The 22,500-nt window shown below is 45.6% G+C and overlaps 1 protein-coding gene across 3 annotated transcripts in view; it reads left to right on the forward strand.

Annotated features, from left to right (window-relative positions):
- NCKIPSD (NCK interacting protein with SH3 domain) overlaps nt 1-22,500 on the forward strand; it is a 143,482-nt gene that overhangs the window by 79,639 nt on the left and 41,343 nt on the right. For 2 of the 3 annotated variants that reach the window (XM_068135396.2, XM_068135416.2), the window contains 3 exons: nt 9,820-9,913; nt 15,029-15,553; nt 16,789-16,973. In XM_068135396.2, the coding sequence (XP_067991497.2) occupies nt 9,820-9,913; nt 15,029-15,553; nt 16,789-16,973 (804 nt within the window). The remainder of the gene's footprint in view (nt 1-9,819; nt 9,914-15,028; nt 15,554-16,788; nt 16,974-22,500) is intronic. The other variant, XM_068135407.2, reaches the window with a different exon arrangement.

Below are 22,500 nucleotides of genomic sequence, written 5' to 3' on the forward strand. Positions count from 1 at the left end.
TAGTACGGCAAAGTTGCAAGGTGGCATAGAGGAGTTGACGCAGGAGGTGGAACAGCTAACGGTGGGACAAAAAGAACTGGTGGAGCAGGTGGAAAAGAACACTGCGGTACTAGGAGGGTTGAAAGCGACACAAAACGAAATCAAAAATGACTTGATAGCGACGAAGAGGGAATGTCAGATGGTACGTGAGGGACTGACAACGAGGTTGGACGAGGTGATGGAGGCAATGGAGACAAAGGACCGGGAGGTGAGGATGCACATAGAAACGGTCAAGGTGGCCTTAGAGGACGAAATTGAGGAGAGCACACCTGTGGTTGTCACAGAGGAGGGGGCGCGAAGAGGTGTGTAGGTGAGGTGTGCGAACGACGAGTGTGTGCAAAGGTGTGCGGTGGTCAGGTGTGTGACAAAGTCTGTGAGCGGAATGAGTGTACCTGGGTGTGTAAGAAAAAGTGCAATGACGAGGAGCATGGGAACGGCTGGATGTATGAGCAAGGAACGGGCTGCGGGGTGTGAGCATGCAAGTGGAGCATCGACGCTAACCGGGTTAGCGGTTAGATCGACTTATAGCCGAAGCGGGCCCTCGGTTCGTGCCGGGGTTTGCGTGCCGCGGGGACCCGCGGGGATCGTAACCGCGGCGGTTTCAAAAGAGCCACCGTACACGATCCACGCCGGGCCGGGCGCTGAACGGCCGCGTCCGTGCTCCGCCAGGCAGAACGGGCGGCCCGGTCGGAAGGGTCGTCATGGCGACCCCTTTTTGTTGAGGCGTTCCGGCAGGGCGAGATCGGGCCATTGGACGGCTCCGTGCCGAGATGGTGCGTGGGATCTCGGCCCGGGTAAACCTCTTTCCGTGCACCGAATGCCGGACGAACCTAACCGCCGGCACCAAACAACCCGCATTCATTGCTCGGCTTTGCGAAGCCGGGCTTTGGAGATGAATTGGCGCACCGAGAGGCTCAAGTGAGTAGACGGGTGATGATGATGGTGTTTTGGACCCAAAATTCAAAAGCAAAATTTGATAATTGGCAGTAATTGGAAAATTTTTGATTGGCTGAAATTGGATGGGCCAAATTGGTAGTGAGAGCTACTCTGGCATCTCTGCCAGATGGCAACTCTGCCATCCCTCACAGCGGGGGCAAAGGAGCACTAGTTATGGGGTTTATGGCAGTGAAAACCTGCCCGGGAGGGTTAGGATATAGTGTGTAGGGATCTAGAGAAGATGACCATAGGTAACGGTAAGGTTAGGTAGTGACAATGATACCTGTAGTGGGGACGCAGGTAGATTAGTTGGATAATAATGACGAGGGAGCGCAATAGTTTAAAGGGGCGATGGGGAAGCGCGAGTTTTAGCAGGGCAACAGGTAGGTCAGATGATGCCGTGTGTGTGTGTAAAAATGTATTCAGAAGTCTATTGAGCGTGGAAGTGTATGGAGCAGTGAGTGAGGAACGATTGAGATTGCACAGGTGTGCAACTGAACAGGTGTATGGAGCAGTGTATGGGTGAGTGATGGTGATGTGTGTTGTGTTGACCAAATGGTCCAGGAAGGAAGGAGGGTGCAGGTGGCACCAGGTGAGATTGCACAGGTGTGCAACGGCAGGTGTATGGAGAATGGTTGTGTGGAATACATGGAGTGTGGAATATATGGAGTATGGAATGGATGGTATGGAGTGAGTATGGTGGAAACTGTGGAGTGGAGTGGATGGTGCGAAGGTGTGAATGGGGGAAGAGTGGACCCCTATCACGAATACCCGGGGAGGGTAGTGGAAGAGTTAGGTAGAGGGTACAGGTAAATTGTGGTTGGATATTGGCATCTGTGGTGCGTGGTGGAAGAATGATGGGTGCATTAGTGTTGTGGAAATGGCTGGGCGTGTAGCCTGTTAGTATGTGTCGTTGATTGGGCACTCCACCACTGTGAGGATGTCGGCCAGGTGAGGCCACAGGTGGGCTCTGGGAGCCGGTAGAGTTGTTGTGGATGGGGCCCGAGGATCCGGAGGACGGACCCGGGTAGCCCAGTGCCAGAGAGGGCACCGAGTGGGGAGAGCGCCAGAGGGCCTTCCCCAGTTAGATAGGTTAGGGTGAGGAGCTAGGTATGCTCGGGTGGCAACTACAGTGGTGGAGGTGTGCAGGTGGGTAGACCTGCTGGGAGAGCTACACGACTCAGCCCGGAAATTGTGCAAGGGCACCGGGAGATGAATCGGGGGAGTGAGACCCCAAATTGAGAAGCACCACAGTTTGGTCAATGGGAATTGGTTTTTAGAACCCATAGTGTAAGTTGGCCAATGGATTGGCAGGGAAGGTAGTGTAAAGTGTGTTAATGTCAGTTAGAGGATAGTTAGGATGGAAATCTCCTCGCACCATCTACATCCACTCACCTGAGGTGACAAAGCTCCACACCATGCCGTGGTTTGTTGGTTTTTATTATTTTTGTGCAAATGTTTGGATTGTGAGATGCATCATGACGTGGGTGTGACATTGTGCTGTTTTTCCGTCTCTCCCTCCTTATGAAGATTGATGATGAATGGGTGATGGCAAATTTTGGATTAGTGGGAGTAAAGACGAATTTGGTATAGGGGAAATATGGGGAAGACGAGATATTAGTGACGAATTTGTAAATGTGTAGATTGTTATAAATATGGGGTAAGGGCAAGGGTAGAGTAGGTGACGGGGGGGGGGGGGTGAGACGTACGGTAGGGACGAGCTTTCTCACTTCGCTCTCCGTACGCACCTCGTCTTGCATTGCCTTTTTTGATGTGTACCCTTGTGACCTTACCCCTCACTCACCTGTCTCCCCCCCCCCCCCCCCTTGTCTCCCACACGAGGACTGTGCGCCACTGGGCGCCGAGGGGAGCGTGCGTGAGTCCGCCATTGTGTGCCCGATACTCCCGGAACCAGCTGTCTGCATCGATGCACCACGTATGGACCACATGTCTGTGGCTGAGCACCACTTGTGGACCCCATGGGTTGGGGCATGGCCCCTCTGCTGGAACCGGCCATGAAGGCCCGAGATCTTGCTGGCGGACCTTGGTCACAGGGCACCGATGCCACACAGGTGAACCACAATAGTCGGCCCTGTGGGCCATAAATAAATAAAAATGGACACGGTTGTGCACATTTATTATTGCAAATAGGCCGCCAGCAAAGAAGAAAGACAACATCTGGAAGAACCATGGCCAGCAGAGGGAGCCGAAGAGGAAGACCAGCACCAAGGGTTTGTTTGGTTATTTTTATTAAGAACTGTGGTGACTGTGCGCCAAAGGGTGCTTTGTGGTGCTTGAAGGTGTTTTTGGGTGCTTCATGGTGCGTCGATGCAGGGCAGACTGTCTCCCCCCCAAAAGAACAATCACAGGTCCTGGGTTGCGTGTTGTAACTAAAATAGTGTCAATTGTAAATAATGCGCCCCCACCGTAAGTGTGTAGTTTGAAGACAATTCCGCAATTCGGTTAGCTGTGGGCGTGAATCTGTTAGGTAGGGTGCAATGGAGCAGCGGGACATATTTATTTGTGTTTTAAAACTGTCACACACAGGGTCAGGTTAAATGTAGAGGGAACTACACCGACGTGCCACACGAAAAGTGAGGGTAATAGGCCCGGGACGTGCCTAAGAGGAGGAGGGTGCAGTGTTGTGGAAATGAGAATTGTGTTTTTTTATTGTTGTAAAAATATCACCCTCCTTCCTCCAGTTGTGTATAAAGGTCAAAGGGCGTCCCTTAGTTAGGTCATATACAATCACGTTAGCCAATCATATATTTCCTCCTTGTTGGTAGTTATTTCCTTATTCTGTGTATTAGGTTAAGGCTTTGTCTTCCATTAATTAATACTCCATTGCACCGAATTCAAATAGAGTAGATTCCCTTTCATTCCCATTCCAAAAGCCTTTATTACCAACTGCATTTGCCTCCATTGAGCACGCGGTCGGCTCGGAGAAGAAAGGCGTGTCTCCACCTCGTCGTAGAGGGGAAGAGTGAGCCGGCCCTTGCCGACCAACCCAGAACGAGGGGTTTGGCTTTGAGAGGGCGTGGGGAGAACCGTCGAGTAGGTTCGGGAAGGTTCAAGGGGGGGGCTTATATAACCCGCGGGAGACGCCCCCACCTCAGATGAGTCCAGATGAGCTACGGAGATAAGATACGGCAGAGGAGGAGTCCGGAAAAAGCACGCGACGTCCCCACGGCGGCAAAAAGCAGGAGATTGAGGGAGAGAGATGCACAAAAGAGTCCACCGCAGCTTGTGAACAAACCGCAGCTTTGAACCAACTGCAGGTTTAGCCACCGCAGCTTGGAGCGTCGACGGCGGTGACGGCAGTTGCGGCCAAGAAGCCACGTCGCCGTGCGGAGACGATTGGGGAGAGTCGGCGGCTGCTCAACTCGAGCCGGGATCACACCCACCACCCGCATCCTTCCAACTCTGTGGACCACCTGAACCTTCTGATCCCTCCAGCAAATCCACCCTTCATTCCCCATTCGTGTGAGTCTGTCTTTTGTTTGTTCTGTCCTGGGTTAAGTAAGACTGCATAGGTAAGCTAAGGTGCACTGTGTTCGCTTCTTCTTCTTCTGTTTTTATTTTTTTATTCTTCCTCCTCCTTGGTTGCTTTCAATTGTGTAAATAGTAAATAAATCATATTTGTATTTCTTACCCTTTGCCTTTCTTTCCTCTACATCCGTCGTTGTTGTCTTTTCCCTCTTGGACACCTGTGGCACGATTTTGGCCAACGTTTCAGGATCGGGTTAGTCTTGGTAACAGTTCGTGCTGCGGTTGCTAAACACCGCTCGGCAATCAAGTAACATCTGTCCGCGGTACGAACGGGGCTGTGCACCGGCCTTTCCGGAGGTCGCGGTGCAGCTTCAGGGACCACATCGGTCAGTCACAAACGAGGGGACTAATCCCCCCTCAAAGGGGAACTATAGGCCGGCGTTGGGTTCCGCAACAATATATATATATATATATATAAAGAAAGAGAGAAAAAGGGAAAAATCAGAGCAGGCCAATGGGCCTACCCCCGCCATAACCCCCACTCCGATGAACGAGAAAGCTATGTTGGCATTAATCCCGACTCGGAGTCACCAAAATCGCTCCCAGTGTGTTTCGGTCGTCAGTTATAGACGGCAACCGCCCAGGGCAGTACTACCGTTCTGACTTAGGAGCATTAAAGTGGTTCCTGGAACCATCTTGCACTCTCAGTGTCAGGATTGCTGAACTTTCTTTCTGTCTCACTCAAACTATCGCTACTGGGCTGGCTTCAATCTCTTTCTTGCAAACACACTCCACACACTTTTCATCATACACCTTTCCTCTCTTTTATTTAAGGACTGGCCTCAATAAGAACTATATAGTCCGTGCCTGGAGCCTCCAACATAAAAAAAAGATGAGGCAAGACAGCAGTCAAATGGCCGACACGGGAATGATGGAGGACAGAACGATCAGCACCATGAGACGCCCTGATGAAGGTAGCCGCCAACGTGCAGGCATGAGAGTGAGGGATGATAGAATTATCCACACTCCGAGGTCCCTCTCTAGCTTGTTGTTCTCACTGATCTCAGCTTCAAAGTATTTTGCCAATCGGTGAACTCTCCACCGGAGTCCACCACCATACAGAGGTGACCTGGCCTCGCTGCGTAGCACAAGCCGCCACCGTGGAATGAGGCCTTCTAGTTCTATGGCCGCCTATCTGTTGCTACCTCATTTTCCGGAGTAGTCAATCTGTCCTGAACTTTTCCTTCACCATCTGACACTTCTCAACACCAGGCATTCAATTTCTTGCCTGGGAAATCCCCTCGTTGCGGCTTTGAGTCAAATGTCCAAAGCACTCTTCAAAACGGCAGCAACCTCATCTCCCGCATCACCACCCTGTTTCTCTTCCGCCCCACAGCCAATCACAGGCTCTCAAATCTTTGGTCAAACCACTTAAGTCAAACTCGGTGGGGGGAGGGGGGGGTGTGAGGGAGGGGTAAGGGGGTAGGGGCGAAGAGGAAGTACAAGAGAAGAAGAAGAAGAGGTCAAAGATTGCAACAATAGCCGATCACAGGATCTCAAATCTTGGGTTACACCACACAAGTCAAACTCGGAGGGGTGTAAGGGGGGTGGAAGAAGAGCTCGAAAGGTCACAGACCGTAGCAACAGACATGGGGAATGAGGTTTTTGGCTGAGAGTATAGAGATGAAGGATGGGGGAGGGGTGTGGAGAGAGGGTGAGCATCACAAATACTGCATTAATTTGTCTTTATTTGTGCAGTATCTCCTTAACGTGAGATATGTATAAGCTCCTTGAGCCTTAGATCGCTGTAAAAAAAAACACTGCTCTTTAAGAGAGTCCAGGTGTATTTTACTGATAAAGCACATCTGTGATGACCAAGAACATCTCCAATATGAGAAAACCTTGATTTTACAGCAAAACAATTTATTTGTTCTATGAAAACAATATTTGCCTGTAAAGCACCATCTTGCGCTTTGAGATGGAGATTATTTTTCTGTTGGAAATGTGTTGAGCGCACATGGTGTACGGACTGATTCCAGCCTCCGACATACTCAATGTAACATGGTGCCGATGAGTCAAGTTTTGACTGCGGTGGATTCTCAGGCTGTAGTCGAGCACGCTCAGCGTCACATCCACTATGGACACTTCCAGAAGGCCTTTTTAAAATATTTTTAGACTTTATCTGGAGATTCGCTTGTTTGGAAATTGTGACTAGCTCTTGCAACTCCTCCATGCTGTTTGCATGCTTTTTGTGTCTCCAATCATCAATGTGTGTAAAAACAGATGCTCAGTGCAGCTCACAGCGTGGATGCATTCTATGTTATGAAATAGGCTCTCTTGGCTTCGTTTCGTTTTATTTTACATATTATCATTTTTAATTGTTTTGCCGTGTGTCTGCCTTTTTGGTTGTGTGATACCTCCGCCACCAAACGTGTTTAACGTTATGTTTTCACCCCTGTCTGTCTGCTTGTTTGTCTGTGAGCAAGATATCTCAAGAAGTTATGGACGGATTCAGAGGAAACTTGGAGAGGTTGGGTGTGTGACCAGGACAAATTGATTAAATTTTGGTGAAGATTCGGATCTGCATACGAGGACTTTTAAAATTTTCAGTGATTCTTCACCATAAAGAGATGGAGCCAAAAACTATACATGGCATGATATCTCAAAACGTTGTGGATGGATTTTGGCAAAACTTGGTGGATGGGTTGGTTGGGTGGCAAGAATAAGGTGATTAGATTTTGGTGTGTGACAAGGGCGAATGGTCCAGTTGCAGATCTGGTGTATCAATGTGATAAATAAAAAAAACGTAATCTGTTAAGCCTGGTGCAGGTATTATGTGCTGTATATGTGCTCTTCGTATATGTGCTTCGGTACATTATGTGTGTATATGTGCTCTTCCGAGTACCATTCTCGTTTGTTTATATATTCGTTTTTTTATGCCTCAGCTGATGATGTCGCCGGAGGCATTATGTTTTCGCATTGTCCATGTGGCTGTCGATCCGTCCGTGCATGCATCCGTAATAGGTTTTCATCACTGCATAACTAAAGAACGGCTGAAGGGAACCTAGTCAAACATGGTGCACGTACGTATAATGATGGAAAGACAAACGGATTCGATTTTGGGATAAAGAGCTCAAAGGTCAGAGGTCCCATTAGGTAAAAACCTACTGCGCTAACTTATCAACCAGTGATGAGATTTTGACCAAACAAGTATACTGGGCCTTCAGAAAGTATTCACACCCCTTGACTTTTTTCACATGTTGTGTTACAGCCTAATTTAAAATGGATTTAAAATGTTACAGCCTAAAACAGTTTTTTTTTTTTTCTCACTGATCTACACATAATACCCCATAATGTTAAAGTGGTATTTTAATGGATTTTTACAAAATAATTAAAAACGAAATGCAGAAAAATAACTTGGCTGAAAGCATTGAAACCTCGATGAAAAACAGTGCCTCGCTGATGAGTTGGAAATGGCAGTTGGCAGTTGGAAAATCAATAAACTCCTTAAAAGTTAAGGTTATAACTTCAAATATAATAGCTCTCACAGGTACTTACCAGTACATAATATATCGGTTTATGTATGCTTGTATATGTGTGTTTATATGTATATGTGTATGTATGTGTTTCTATTACATTATATGTATATATTATATTGTATGTATAAGTACATGCACGTGTTAGACGAGGAACCCGGGCCAGAGTCGTTGTTTTGCACGAAATTATCATTTGTCCAGCATGATTTGTTTTCTTTAAGGGTGGCCATAGGCAATAGAAAAGTACAGTCTTTAGGTTCGTGAGTGATAGGTTAAAGTATCAGGTTCCTGAGTCGTGGGTTAAAGTGTTAATTACAGTGGTCCTGGATTTGAAGAAGTTCCACATCAGAATGCATGCTCTCCTGACCCATATACATCATTCAAATGTTATAATATTTGGAATTGAGTTGCTGTAGTGGTTCCAGCATCCACTTGTGAAACGAAATTTGATTTACAGCTCATAATCTTAAAACTGTATGGATTTCATTTTCTGAAAATGGGAAAAACGACTTTCACCAAGGTCACTTCCTTCATGTTCGAGTGAGTGACACATACAAGACGCAAGTCTAAACTTGGTGTTATTCATTCAGAAAACAGGGCCATGTCCTCACAACCAAATGGGTGGTCAATATCTGCAAAAATGAGTGGGTTACAGGCCCACAAGTAAACAAATACCCTAAAGTGGAAATATGCATGGAAATCGGTCAAATTAGGGAAAATGACTTTTCACAATATCCTCTTGATATGAAGGTTTCATATGCAGTTAATAATTTCCAGCAATGCAATGCGGTCTGCAAACATATGAGTAATGGCAGTCAGGTATGATATTTGCTACAAACGCACATATTTAGTCAATGACGCACTGTAACATAAAAATGAAATTATTATATTCACATTGAACATGTGCATACAGTAAATATTTACATAAACCATATCATGATGACATAAACAACATAACACTCATCCACATCACTGTTGTCCGTATCCAACCATTCATCTTCAATCCCATCTGTCATAACTTGAACTGAGGTCACTTCCAATCATTCTCAACCACGTTGTTCAGGTTCAAGTTATCTGGCATTTGTGGCCCATCAAACCATTTAATACGTAGATTGCCATTATCGTAATCCAGCGATGTTGAGTTGGATCCCATGTGATCGGAGTTGGTAGATGGGCATACCTCTAGGAAGAACAATTCGGACAGGTAGAACAATGCATCGGCAGGCAGGTAGAACAATTGAAAGTATAGGAACGTTGATTGAGGTAAACTAACCACCTTGAGGAGCATGGAGAAGCTGACATTTTGGGTGTTCACTGTTTGTCTGGTCTTTTTTTCGTTTTTTTTATCGTTTTGTTTTTCTCCGATGGGAGGATTAATGCCTTCAAAGTCAGCTACCTCAATCAGCGTTTCAAAATGTCGTTTTGCATACCTCATTCAAAAGTCTGATACTTTATTCCATTGTTCAATGGCTGTTTGACTGAACCCTTCAAAGCAACAAATAGACACAAAACGTGGCTGTTTCTGTCCGTGTCTCTGTACTTTCATGAACCTGAGAAACGAGAGGAAAAAATTTTTTTTTATTTTGCCCAGTTGATTTCATCACTGACTAACAATTTTGAGAGCTTTGCTTGTTAATGAGGGGTCAGATTTTGCAGAGTAACATTTAGAACTCGTTTGCATTGAACTAAAGCGATGTAGATAAGATGTTGAACATTAGATCACAGCTTTTGTCATTTAAAATGTCGATCCTTTAAAATAATCTTTTTTTCTACAGCTCTTTTTATTTATTTATTTTCATCCGTCATCCTACCCTTTCAGGTTCCTGGACAACCATGCTGTACTTCGCCGATCGCTCCAATGCCTCCAGAGAAAATGCACTCCGTGTCAAATGTTATTGACACGAATAGCAATGGTACATTGCAAAGCTATTTCCTCTCACCTGGCACTGTCTGGCTTGATCACCTTCCCCTTCTCATGTGGTTTGTGTTAAGCAAAAGAAGGATACTTAAACAAATTGTAATGTTGCAAATCATTTTGGCCATACACAATCGCTTTCTCGTTATATTATTAATTTTGTTGTTGGGGAAACTTGAAAGGTCCACAGACCCAGAATTTTTTTTTTTTGATTTGATTATATTGATTTTAAGTAATAAACAAAGAACTGAATGTGGTTTTTAATTCTAATAATTTTTTTGAGTTATAGTCAAAAAGGCAAACCCGTCGGGTACTGCCCCTATAAATTGCAATGGTCATGATGTAATCTGCATGACGTAATCAAAGGTAAGGTTGTCTCAGCACGCAACGGATAATGGCCGCACAATTTGCTTCAGACTTGTCAGAAAGTGAATTTCACAAAGATATTTCTGATCAAGAATTCTCTGATCAAGAATTCTCTGATAGTCAAAATCATTATAAAAACGACCTGCAGCAAAACTATTCTCGAGATGACATAGAGGATCACGTGGGTCATAAAATCGCTGTTTTTTGGTGGGCGTGGTCAATCGAGCATAAAGCAACAACACAACAACATGCATTTTAAGGCCATTTTCCCTGCAAGAGAGGGGGTTAGCCTTGCGGTCCCCATGACAATCTTCTCCATTTTGCCCTATTTTCTGCATCTCCCCTTGTTAACCCCCTTGCCCGCATTTCTTCTTCGACCATCTTTAGCCAAGTCTTTCTCAGTCTTCCCCATCCTCCACTTCCTTCTACATTCATTTCCATCACTCTTCTCAACCAGTCACTTTCATCCTTCCTCAACACATGACCAAACCATCTCAACCTGTTTCTCTTCACAGCATCCATCACAGGCTCTATTCCCGTCATCTTTCGCAATTCATCATTTATCTTCCTCTCTCTCAACGATACTCCACACATCCACCGAACCATTCACATTTCCACCCTTTCCAGCCTTCGTTGCTGCTCTCCATTCATTACCCATGTCTCGCTCCCATAAATCATAACACTTCTCACACATGCAGTAGCATACACCTTTCCCTTCAGCTTCAACGACACTCCCCTCCTCGTCAGCACGCCACTCAGTTCCCGAAACTTCTTCCATGAATATCTCACTCGAGCAACCGTTGCCGAGTCTGATCCACCTTCTCCATTCAGCATGTCTCCTAGGTAGCAAAATGTTTTCACACCTTCCAGCTTCATGCCGTCTCCAAGATCCAACTCAACATTTCCTCCATCTGCAGCTCCCTCTGTGCACACCTTACACTTGAATGTAGCTGCCACACTGGTTAATGACCCTCTCAAACCACTACATTTTTGATGAACCCACTCAGCGCACATTGTACCCTTTTTTTTTTTTTTTTTTTTTTTTTTGGGGATACTGAATCGAGGCTCGTGAAAGAGCTGACATTTACTTCACAAACAAATCAACCAGACAAACAAAATATATAAAAAGAGGGAGCGGAAGACAAGAGAATGGGAAGCACACAAACACTTGAGAGCACACAACATTTAAGAGCAGGGAGATGTGTGGGAGGGAGAGGGCTTGGGGGGAGGAGGCGTGGGAAGGGGGGGGGGGGGGTGGGAGAAGTATAAAACACAAGGACACCAAGGACTTCCAGGACAGAAGTTGGTATTTCAAAAAGTGGAATTGGGGTGAAATTATCGGGGATAGAAAAGATCAAGGTTTTGGATGGGGGAAGATAAGAGATGGTGGTGAACAGCTGTTTTAAAGACCTGGAGGGTGGAGTGGGATTGAAGAGAGTGAGGGAGTTTGTTCCAGAGGTGAGAGAAAAGAGGAATGAAGGAGTGAAGGTGAGCAGAGAGTCTTGATTTTGGCAGTTTAACCATAAGAGGGTTGCAGGCAGATCTTGTGCGACCTGAAGGAATATTTGCGGGACAGAGCCCAGAGAGAGCTGGGGGGGTAAGGCCAGAAAGGAGTCGGTAGAAGACGGAAAGACCACCAACCTGCCTGCGGTGAGTGAGTGAGAGGCCCTTGGAGTTAGCTTCATCGCGGGAGATTGAATGGAATTCACTCCGACACCCTTCTTGCACACAGCACACGGCCACTTCCCAGTTCTTTCCACTTCACCACATGCTTTACCACTTGCCATCAACTTCGTTTTTCCGATATTCACCTTCAGACCTTTTGTCTCCATACATTCCTTCCACTTGTTCAACTTCTCCTTCAGTCCATCCATACTTTCTGCAATCAACACCAGATCATCTGCATACAACAACTCCCATGGTAAACCCTCCTTTACGTTCCGAGCCAGCACCTCCACCACAGCTACAAATAGTAGTGGACTTAGTACCGACCCCTGATGCACTCCCACCTTCACCTCAAACTCACCACTGTTCCCGTCCTTCGTCCTTACAGCTGTGCACGCTCTTTTGTACATTGCCATCACGACTCTGATCAACCATTCCTCCACTCCTAACTCCCTCAATGCCCATGTCACTACTTCACGTGGAACCCTATCGAATGCTTTCTCCAGATCAACAAACCCAAGAAACAACTTCTTCCTCTTCTCCATGTACTTCTCCTGCAACTGCCTCACAATAAAAAGTGCGTCTGTCGTTCCTCTTCCTGGCGTAAATCCAAACTGCATTTCGTCAATCTTCACTTTCTTCCTTATCCTCCTCTCCAACACCCTTTCCAATACCTTCATTCCATGCTCCAATAACTTTATTGCTCGATACGAGCGACAGTCCAGAGGGTCACCTTTCCCCTTGTATAGAGGGGCCAGGGTACTCAGTTCCCAATCCACTGGAATGCAGCCTTCTTTCACCACCAGATTGCAGATCTCTGTCATTCTCTTCACACCCCAATTTCCCGCTGCCTTCAACATATCTCCCACAACTCCCGTCGGCCCTCCTGCTTTTCTACTCTTCATTGCTTTTATCGCTTCCTCAACTTCCTTCTCCGTTATCTTCTCTGCCGGTCCTAAAACTGGGTTACTCTCTATGTTGCCATCCCATTCATTCTCTGCATTCAACAGTATTTCCATGTATCTCTTCCATCTTCCTTTAATTCCATCTGGTTCCACAATGATTTGTCCCACTTCATCCTTCAAGCAACCCACCCCCATCACATCACACCTCTCTTTCGCTATCTGCTTTGCAATCCTGAATACCGCTCTCTGACCCTCTTCCAAATCCAAGCGTTCTCCGAACATTTTCCTGCATGCCTCCTGTGCCTTTGGTACCTCTTTCTTTGCAGCCTTCTTGACTGCCTTATAACTTTCATGCTCTGCCTTTTCTGCCCCCATACCCTTCGCCTTCTGCCACTCCTTGAACTTCTTCCTCTTCTCGTCAATCTTCTTTCCAACTTCATCATCCCACCACCATGTTTCCGAGTGCCTTGGTGGTCCTTTTGTCCATCCACATACCTCACCAACGGCTCCCAACGGACTATCTTTCATTGACATCCAACCACTTTCAAGCTCAACCACATCATCCTCTACCATACTCAGCCTCTCTTTTAATGCCTCCCTCACTGTCACCTCTTTCAACCTCCACACCTTCATTCTCGGTTGGTTCTTCACCCGCCGAACTCTCCTCGCACCTTGCACCCTTGTGTCGCAGACAACCAAGTGGTGCTGTGAAACAGCCTCCTCCCCCGGGATCACCTTTGTGTCTCGGAGGTGCCCCCTATCTCGCCTACGCACCAGCAGGTAGTCAACGGTTGTCGTTGACCCACCGACGTGTATGTAACAAGCTTATCCTCTTTCTGGAACTGAGTATTACAAATCAACAAATCAGCAAACTCCAAAATCCTTTCACCTTCTCCATTTCTCACACCATATCCGTAACCCCCATGAACTCCCTCAAAACCGTCCATACTCCTTCCCACATGTCCATTTAGGTCTCCTACCACAACAACTTCCTTATCTGCCACGTTTTCTATCAGCTTCTCTTTTGCACACCAGAACTTGTCCTCTTCATCGCTCCGACCAATCTGCGGAGCATATCCCAAGATGACGTTCACCAAGAGCTTTCCAATCATCATTTTCACCATCATCAACCTATCACTCACTCTAGTCACACTCACCACACTGTCTACAAACTCCTCAGAAAACAGGACACCAACACCATTCATGGCTTCTGAGCACCCTTGCCACACAAACTTGTATTTCTGTCCCTGCCTTCCCTTCACCATTCTCACACCACTTCCCTTCCATCTCATCCCCTGCACACAACATATGTCCACTCTTCTTCTGACCAATGCTTCCACCACTTCTCCTGATCTCCCTGTCATTGTCCCTACATTCCATGTCCCAAACCTCAGAAACCGATCTCCACGTCGGGCATCAGACGTTTCGTCGTCATAAATGGAGTGATTTCCACCCTTGCTTCGATCGGGTTCCCCACCTTGAGTTTTGACGAGAGGTAGTGGGGTCACCCACAGGGTACTTCGGGCTGTACCCTGCCCAAATGTAGTTGTAATTGTCATGGTTCTCTTTTTGAGGCAATGTTTTTTATTGCCGGATGCCCTTCCTGACGCCAACCCTTTTTAGTCACCTCTTACGACACGCAGGGATACGGTGTACCTATTCTAAACCGGGTTACACACCGGGTCAATCGAGCATAAAAGGACACCCAAAAACATTAATATCTTCCTTACAAGATATTTATTCAAAAAAGAATAACAATTAAGTGTTAAATGAAGCCATATCTATCAATTAATTACCAAACATGATTTTCTGTGTCTGGGTCATTGGGATGTGACGATCCGAGTTCCATAATAGTAGTGATAATACAATGGATTGGGTGAATGTTGCTTCCTGTTGATAAAGCTTTAATGATCTGTTTGGGAATTTGGCTTGAAAGTAGTTTGTGTTAGACAGGTGCATTTCCAGCTTGAAAATAGTTGGTATTCGAGAATTGTATTTGATCATTGCCTTGGTCTCATAGCTTTTCCATTTGGCCACATCAGAGAATGCTTTTTTGTCCGACATATTTCATTTTGAGTGGTTAAAATTGCATCTCCTTTGCTATTTGTATAATTTGATGTTTTGATTCATTTATTATTTGTTTATTTTCATCTTTCATTTTTATCCTCCTCTCCAAGCAGCTACAAAGCGTGAGAAAGAGTCGTCATCTTTATCACGAGTTACTGCACCTCCCCCACCTCCTCCCCCTTCCCCATCAACCCCATCAACCCCATCAACCTCATCCATCTCATCCACCTCATCCACGCCATTCGTCACCGTTGCTGAGCATTCTGTGTACAACAGCACTTCCGTCCGGCTGCCAAGCAGCACACCCCATAATCCACAACAAGATAGCCGACAAGCTTCTTTAACCCGGGTTTTTTTGGAAGGAAAAGACTTTGTGCTACAATCGAGCAAAGTTGGAGATGAACAAATCATAGGCGACACTAAACCTGGTGTCAATGTTGTGGTATCTTCAACAACAAATGCACCTCCACTGTGCAGAGACAGTGGTATTCCACCTAAGTCTGCTGAGCTTAAGGGACAAGTTGGTGATGGGCCTAAGGGAGAAGCTGATGAAAGCCCAAGTTATCCTGCTGGGGGTCAAAGCTTCAAAGAGTTGGTGGATACATTGCTATCCCCACGGAAGACCAGGAATGCAGGTAAAAACGAACTGTTGATGCTTTGGGGACAAAGTGCTTTTGTTTACTAACTTATTGTTGTTCAGGCAGGACTATGCGTCTATTCGGCCTTGTATTTGGATCTGCTGTGGCTGTACATCAGAGGCTTGTGGCTTCATAATAATCTCCTTTTTTTATTTATCTTTGCTTCACTTAACCATCCTTCTTTCACATCCCTTTCACTTTTTTTTCCCCACGTTTCTCACTTGCTAACCTGACCTTTTTTTTCTCTTCCTTTCCCTTTCACTACTCCCTTTGTTACTCCTGTTTTGTTTTGGTTCCTTGCTTTGTCTGCTTACCCTCCTCTCTCTCTCTCCCTTCCCTTTGGGTTTCTCCTCTTTCCTGCTTTTCCTTGCTTTTAGTATGTTACGTGTCTCAAGACGACTGGATCTGTCGAGCTGCTTCTTCCGACCTTCCTCGAAATTCCAATCCCTCTTCTTCTTCCTTGCACCGTGACACCACCACCAAACCAGAGATAAATTGCAACACGTGCACCTCACTTGACAGTCAGGACACTCAGGCAAACAGAATGTTGCTTTGTCATAATTTGGAGTCTACCGCGCAGAATACCAGCATGCCTGACTGTAATCGGTCAGTGCTTTCTGCATCCGAGCGTGATTTTGGGACGGTCAACCCAGTTGGACTACATTGTAATTGCTCAGCTGTTGAGCCTGACTCAGACCTCACAGGCGGTCAGGGATGTAAGCTGCAGGAGCAGTCTCAGGGCGAGGGTTCGCCATGCAGCCGCTGTTTGTTTGCTGATTTCCCATTTGCACGCACTGATTCACCTTCGCGCTGCCTCGGCTCTCCTGTTAAAGCACAGAAGCTTCGCGGCAGCCTGCCCGCTTTACCAATGCGACCTGCTCGCGCCTCGCTTGCCAAGCTCCGCATGGCTTATTCCTCTGGCTCGTTTTCTCCCACAAAGCATCGCTCTCCCTCTTTTTCACCACCAACTTGCAAGGTAGAGTCTCGCCTTAAGCACTCTGCAGATGGTACAACCTCCTCAAACTCCTCCTCTTGTACCTCTTCGCCTGCAAAGCTCCCTGGTACCTCTTCTGGGTCGGACAGACTGTCAGACCATGGATCGCCAACTCTGAGACTGCAACACACAGTGACTCACAACCACATTGATGATGACAGTGACTGCAATGACACCTTAACAGAATGTCCACGGAGTCGCTCGGTCGCGCTTAGCCCCATGTCATGTCATGCCGCAGAGGATTGTTCCTGTCAGCCGGCGTCTCTTTGTGAGGAGATGGTGGAGATTGTCCGGAATGCCACGGGTCTCAGCTATGAGCTGTCACGCGTTGCTGTCGCCGTCATGGCTGGTCATCTACGAGACTCATTGCCAAGCGTGGCACCGGCAATGGAGCAATTGCTTCTTTCCCTACTCACACCTGCGGTGAGCTGTGCTGCAGCAAACACCTCAAGGCCATTGCAAGCAAAATAATTTTGAAATAACACACCAACACTGCTTGTCAATCACCACCATTTAAATAATCTGTGAGCTTGCTGCCCTTTGTTTTTATCAAGGTCTTTCCTGAGCCTCAATTTCTGTATCTACAACAAAAAAAATAGAAAAGGAATATTGCCTATGAACCTTGTATCCCAGTCTCAAGCAAAAATGTTTGTGTGGTGTTCCTATTTGAAGACGTAGCTCATCGTACTGGGATCCCAAATTCAAATCCAATATTCTGTATTCATTTGTCCACCGATGTGCCCTTGTGCCCTTGTCCTGCATGCAATGCAAGTACAACCTCAAAATATCCTCCATTATTTTTCAGAATAGGGAGAGAAAAGGGACATTATTACCCTTGCCAGAGGAGAGGGTATTGCATTTGAGTTCGTTTGTTACTTGGCAAAAAAAACCAATTTTGACAAGTGTGTCGATCACGTGCGTGCGTGCGTGCGCGCGCGTGTGTGTGTGTGTGTGTGTGTGTGTGTGTGTGTGTGTGTGTGTGTGTGTGTGTGTGTGTGTGTGTGTGTGTGTGTGTGTGTGTGTGTGTGTGCGTGCGTGCGTGCGTGCGTGCGTGTGTGTGTGTCCGCTCACTTAAACTTGCCTATAGGTCGTAATTTTAAACCGATCTTCACGAAACTTCACCAAATGGTAGAGTTCGTGGTCCGACAAAATCGTATCTATTTTTAAGGTAAAAAGGTCAACATAGTCCAAAGGTCAACCACTTTGTCCACATTTCTAAAATCCTCAATTTTCATCTGATTGACTTTAAAACTGAATAGGATTTGCATATCAGCTTACTGAAACCAACCACCAACTATTTTTGAGGTCAACATAGGTGAAAGGTCAATATAGGCCAAATTTCTAAAATTGTCTTTTCATCAGATTAACTTAAACTTTGAAGACGATTTGCATATCAGGTCACTGAATTCAACCACGAATTATTTTTGAGGTCAAAAGGATGCTCTACTGAGTGCCATTCTACTTTGTTCTGATTTGCCAAGTGTTGCTCTGAGTGATTTTTCATTTGTCTGTCTGTCTGTTTGTTTGTCCGCACAGACTAAATATGATTTTCTCTGCAACCGTTGGTCCGATTGACAGGAAATTTTCACCATAGGTGCACCTCTTGTATAATTTTTTAATGACAATTATGATGTGGTATGTATGGGTGCCATCTTGGAAAAACTGAAAAATTTTGCCCCTCTTTATCCCCGAAAGCGCTGAATAGAAAAAATTGAGACATTGCTCATTGTAAAGAACTCTTCATGGGGAATAGCATATGTTAATGATGATGTCATTGGTGCCTCCATTATGACGTCGTAATTCGACAAGTACAAAACTTCATCCGATCAAGTTGAAATTGAGTGTCATCTCGGGATAAATTGGTGGAGAAAAAAAAATGATGACGTCATTGGTCACGGTTCGGCCGCCATATTTGTTTTAACACAAAAGCCTTAAAAACCACCGAAAACACGTCCTGGCGAGGGTCTGCAATCTCTGATTGCTCTTTCTAGTTGGAAAATGGGTGGGGATGGAGGCAAGAGTAAGGGACAGGGAGTGATGGTGTATGTACGGAATATATAAAGCGTTGGTTAAAAATGCTGCCATCTGTCCTTGCTTTAATATCATAAAAGCTTTAAAAAGTTAATATTTGCAAATGACCACCACTAGTTGTTCAATTAATAGACCATTTATCCACCGTTTCTCAAATTATCTTTCCAAAGAGGTACTCGCCAACTGCAGCTATATTGCCCTTTCAACAACCTTACAGCCACACTGTTAGCTTTGATTTACTTTCTATCCACTCCATAAAATACATTCACCAAATAGCTTCTTCACCATCACTTTTCGCCGGCACAAAGGAGCATGGCCCGAAGTTGGCCTGAGCACAGCTTCAGTATTGTGTTCTCAACCACCACACCCAACATGTTTAGCTTGCGTCTTGCATCCATGCAGAAACAGAGGCAGCTGCCTGCTCCCCCTAATGCTATGTCACACACTGTGTTAACGCCCACACTCCCACCATCTCCCAATCACATCTCCCCATACCCCACTTTCTCCCAACATCATCTTGTTCACTTGTTCATCTTGCCTGCTGATTAATCTGTTGAGCACACACTGAGGTAGCTGTGTGAGCATGCTGTAGTTTTATGTCGGTTGCTTCTAACATCACGTGAATAGCATGCCCAGTAAACGGTGGAGGAGTGGATTGGTATACTTGTCTGTATTTTGCATGTATGTAAGGAAGTGGTGTTTTACCATTCATCTTTCCCTTTTTGAGATGCATGCGCACTGTGTATCCACTTGACCATAGCGGCACATGGCATCGTTTTCATCCATTCCCGTCTCCACCACCCCCCTCCATTTTCTCACTTGCAATCAAAATTTTCATTTGCCTCTTAAAAGGAGGCAATTAATGCTTAGTTTGATACCCCATGGCCTGCAGTATTGATGTACCATGGTTAGCTGCTCGGATTGGCCCTTTCATAAAAGCTTCATCAGGGTCTTTTTCTTCATTGCATGCAAAGCACAATTTGAGTCACCTACTTTAAAATACTTCAAAATCCCAAGGCTTTCGATCAACTCCTCCTCTTACCAGCACCAACACTCCCTCTAGCCTGGTGGTAATTTCTGATGCCACTTGTAAAATTGTCCTCACTATGATGGACGTTGGTGTTGCATTTTTATATTTGAAATTCCTTGATTTCCTGGCCTTGATTCTTGACTTTATTATTCTCAAGTTTGTCTGTCTTTTGCATTTTTATTATTTGTTGTATACAAAGTCTAGGCTCGTGGAGGAGCGAGAACATGTTATGGATCAGGATGTACCATAACAAAAGGAACAGAGGAAATAGAGGGGAGGGCGGGGGGACACCAACAGTGGAGTTGAGGATAAAATAGAGAGAGACTTGGAGAAATAAGGGATGTGGGGAAGAATGCTGAGGACACATGGGGGTGGATACAGTAGGAGAAACTGGAAACTTGAAAAGGGGTGGGTTTAGGGAGGGTTAACACTTGTAGAAAAGAACATGATTTTGGATGGAGGATGAACTGAGATTGTGATAAACAGCTGTCTTGAAGATCTGGAGAGAAGAATGAGATTGAAGAGCATGAGGAAGTTGATTCCACAGTTTGGAAAAAAAAAAAGGAACAAATGAGTAGAGGTGAGCCATGATTCTGTATTTTGGGAGTTTCGCCAGAAAGGGGTTGTTCACGGACCGTGTTCACCCTGCAGCATCCTGGGGGAAGTCTGGGAGCAGAATCGAGCACAGAGAGCAGAGGATGCCAAACCAGAAAGGAGGCGGGAGAAGACGGAGAAACCACTGACCTGTCTGATGTGAAATTGATGGGCTCGTAGACTCAGCTTCATCGTGGGAAATTGCAATGATCTTGTAGGTGTTTTTTTCCATGGCATCAACCTGAGCGAGGTGTGAGGCAGTGGTGCCAGCCCTATTGGGAGAGCAGTACGCCATCAAGCTGCGGATGAAGGCCATGTAGATGGATAACAGTTCAGGTGTGCCAAGGAAGAACTTTGTATGACGGAGGATGCACAGTCGGCGGCTGGCTTTGGAAACCAACTTTGAAATGTGGTTTGCCCAAGAGAGATCTTGGCTGATAGTGAGACCCAGGGGTTTGAGAGGTTGAACTTCTTCAATCGGATTGTTAAGAAAGTAGATTGGAGGGTTTGCCAGACTGTCCTTTCAGAGAGAGAAAGTGAGATTTGTCAACATTGAAAAACATATTCCAAGTGTTTGACCAGCTTGTGATTCTATCATGGTCTTAAGGGGATGGTCGAGGCTGCTACCTGCCTGTCTGAGGGATGAGGAATGTCGGAGCAGATGATGGCATCATCAGCAAATAGATAAAGGGGATTTTCCAGAGAGATGGTGAGATTATTGATGAAGATTAGGAATAAGATGTGGCCCAGAACACTGCCTTGGGGAACTCCTGGCTTGATGAGATGAGAGGATTCAGTTGAGAGCCACACGTTGGCTACAAAAGTACAGGAAGTCAGTAACCCACAAGTGGAATTGGTCTTGGATGCCCAAGGCAGAGTTTGGAGAGCAGTGCAGAATGCCAGACTGTATTGAAAGCTCGAGATATGTCCAGAGAGACAGCCCTCATCTCATGTCTGATATTGAGGGCTTCCATTCATTGTTGGGAGAGCAGAAGCAGCATGTCCAAGGTCGATTGACCTGATCTGAAACTGAATTGATGATGTGAGATGAGGTCGTTGGAGGAAATGAAAGATTTTATGTCAACTGCGATTGGATTCCACGACCTTGTTGACGATTAGATGTAAGCTAATTGTCTGTAGTGAAGGGGATCTGGTTTTTACCTTGTTTATGTAATGTGATGATGATGGCTGATTTTCAAGCAGATGTAAGATGACCTCGGGCAAATGATAGGGTGAAAGGGGGCATAGAAATCAAGTCCAAGAGCCCCATTCAGTATTTTTCATGCGACTGGATATGGTGTGTACAGAGAGACACAGAAGTGAGTCATTCGGCCTTCTCACGAGCGGAGTCTGCTGTGGTGTCATTTGAAGTGACGGAAAGGCTAGAGAGGGAGCATACATTAAAGACAGACTTAACAAGGTGCCAACAGATTTTAGAGGAGGGAGGCAAAGGGATGGTGCACACATTGATGCTTCGCCCTGCATGTGAAACACCAGGGTGACAGATTTTAGCTGGCTCGAAATTAAAACCTAGGCTGGACAGCTCGGAGGCAAGTGTGTACACCTCTAAAGTCCAAGCTATCCCATCACCTTCAACTTCATGGAAGTTTGTTTAAGTGGGGGTGGGGTGGAAAAGATCATACTTTTACAGACATTCAATTTCAAAACATAAGCAGCACATCAATTTGTCTGTTTAATTGCACAGTCGAATAACGATTCTGGTAATACAGACCGATTAAAAAAACAAAAAAACATTACCAATCATTCATCGCTCAAAAAAAAAAAATGAAGGCGTGGATAAAATAATGTCGTTGTTTACTTCTTCTTTTTTTTACCCTACTTATTTTGTTCGTACAGTACAATGGGGTTCATGTGGCTTTTCTAAAGCGTGTTAGATCATTCGGTTATGCATTTATCTTTGTGATTGGTGATTGGTCCTCTTTGTTCCGCAAGCACTCATGATCTGTATTCATTGTCCTGGCTTGAAAAGTGCATGAATAATAATGATAATAGTATTTGTATTGCAACTTTTGCAATGGACACAGGCATTGGGATCTTAAATGCCTTGCAGAAGATGATCCTTTTTGTCTTCTGCAAGTCTTTGCGAATATTTTTTTTTCAAAGATGTGGTAAGAGGTAGGTACAAATGTGCATGAGTTGGTATCAACTTACGCATTCATATGTATATACAGACTCTCCTCGAGTTACGACGGGGTTACGTTCCAACAAGCAGGTCGTAGGTCGAAGCGGTCGTAAGTCGAATCACCCCTCATGGACTGATTATATATTACTTAT

The sequence above is a fragment of the Myxine glutinosa genome, chromosome 1 (genome assembly GCF_964187855.1).
Source record: "Myxine glutinosa chromosome 1, kmMyxGlut1.1, whole genome shotgun sequence".
NCBI lineage: Eukaryota > Metazoa > Chordata > Myxini > Myxiniformes > Myxinidae > Myxine > Myxine glutinosa.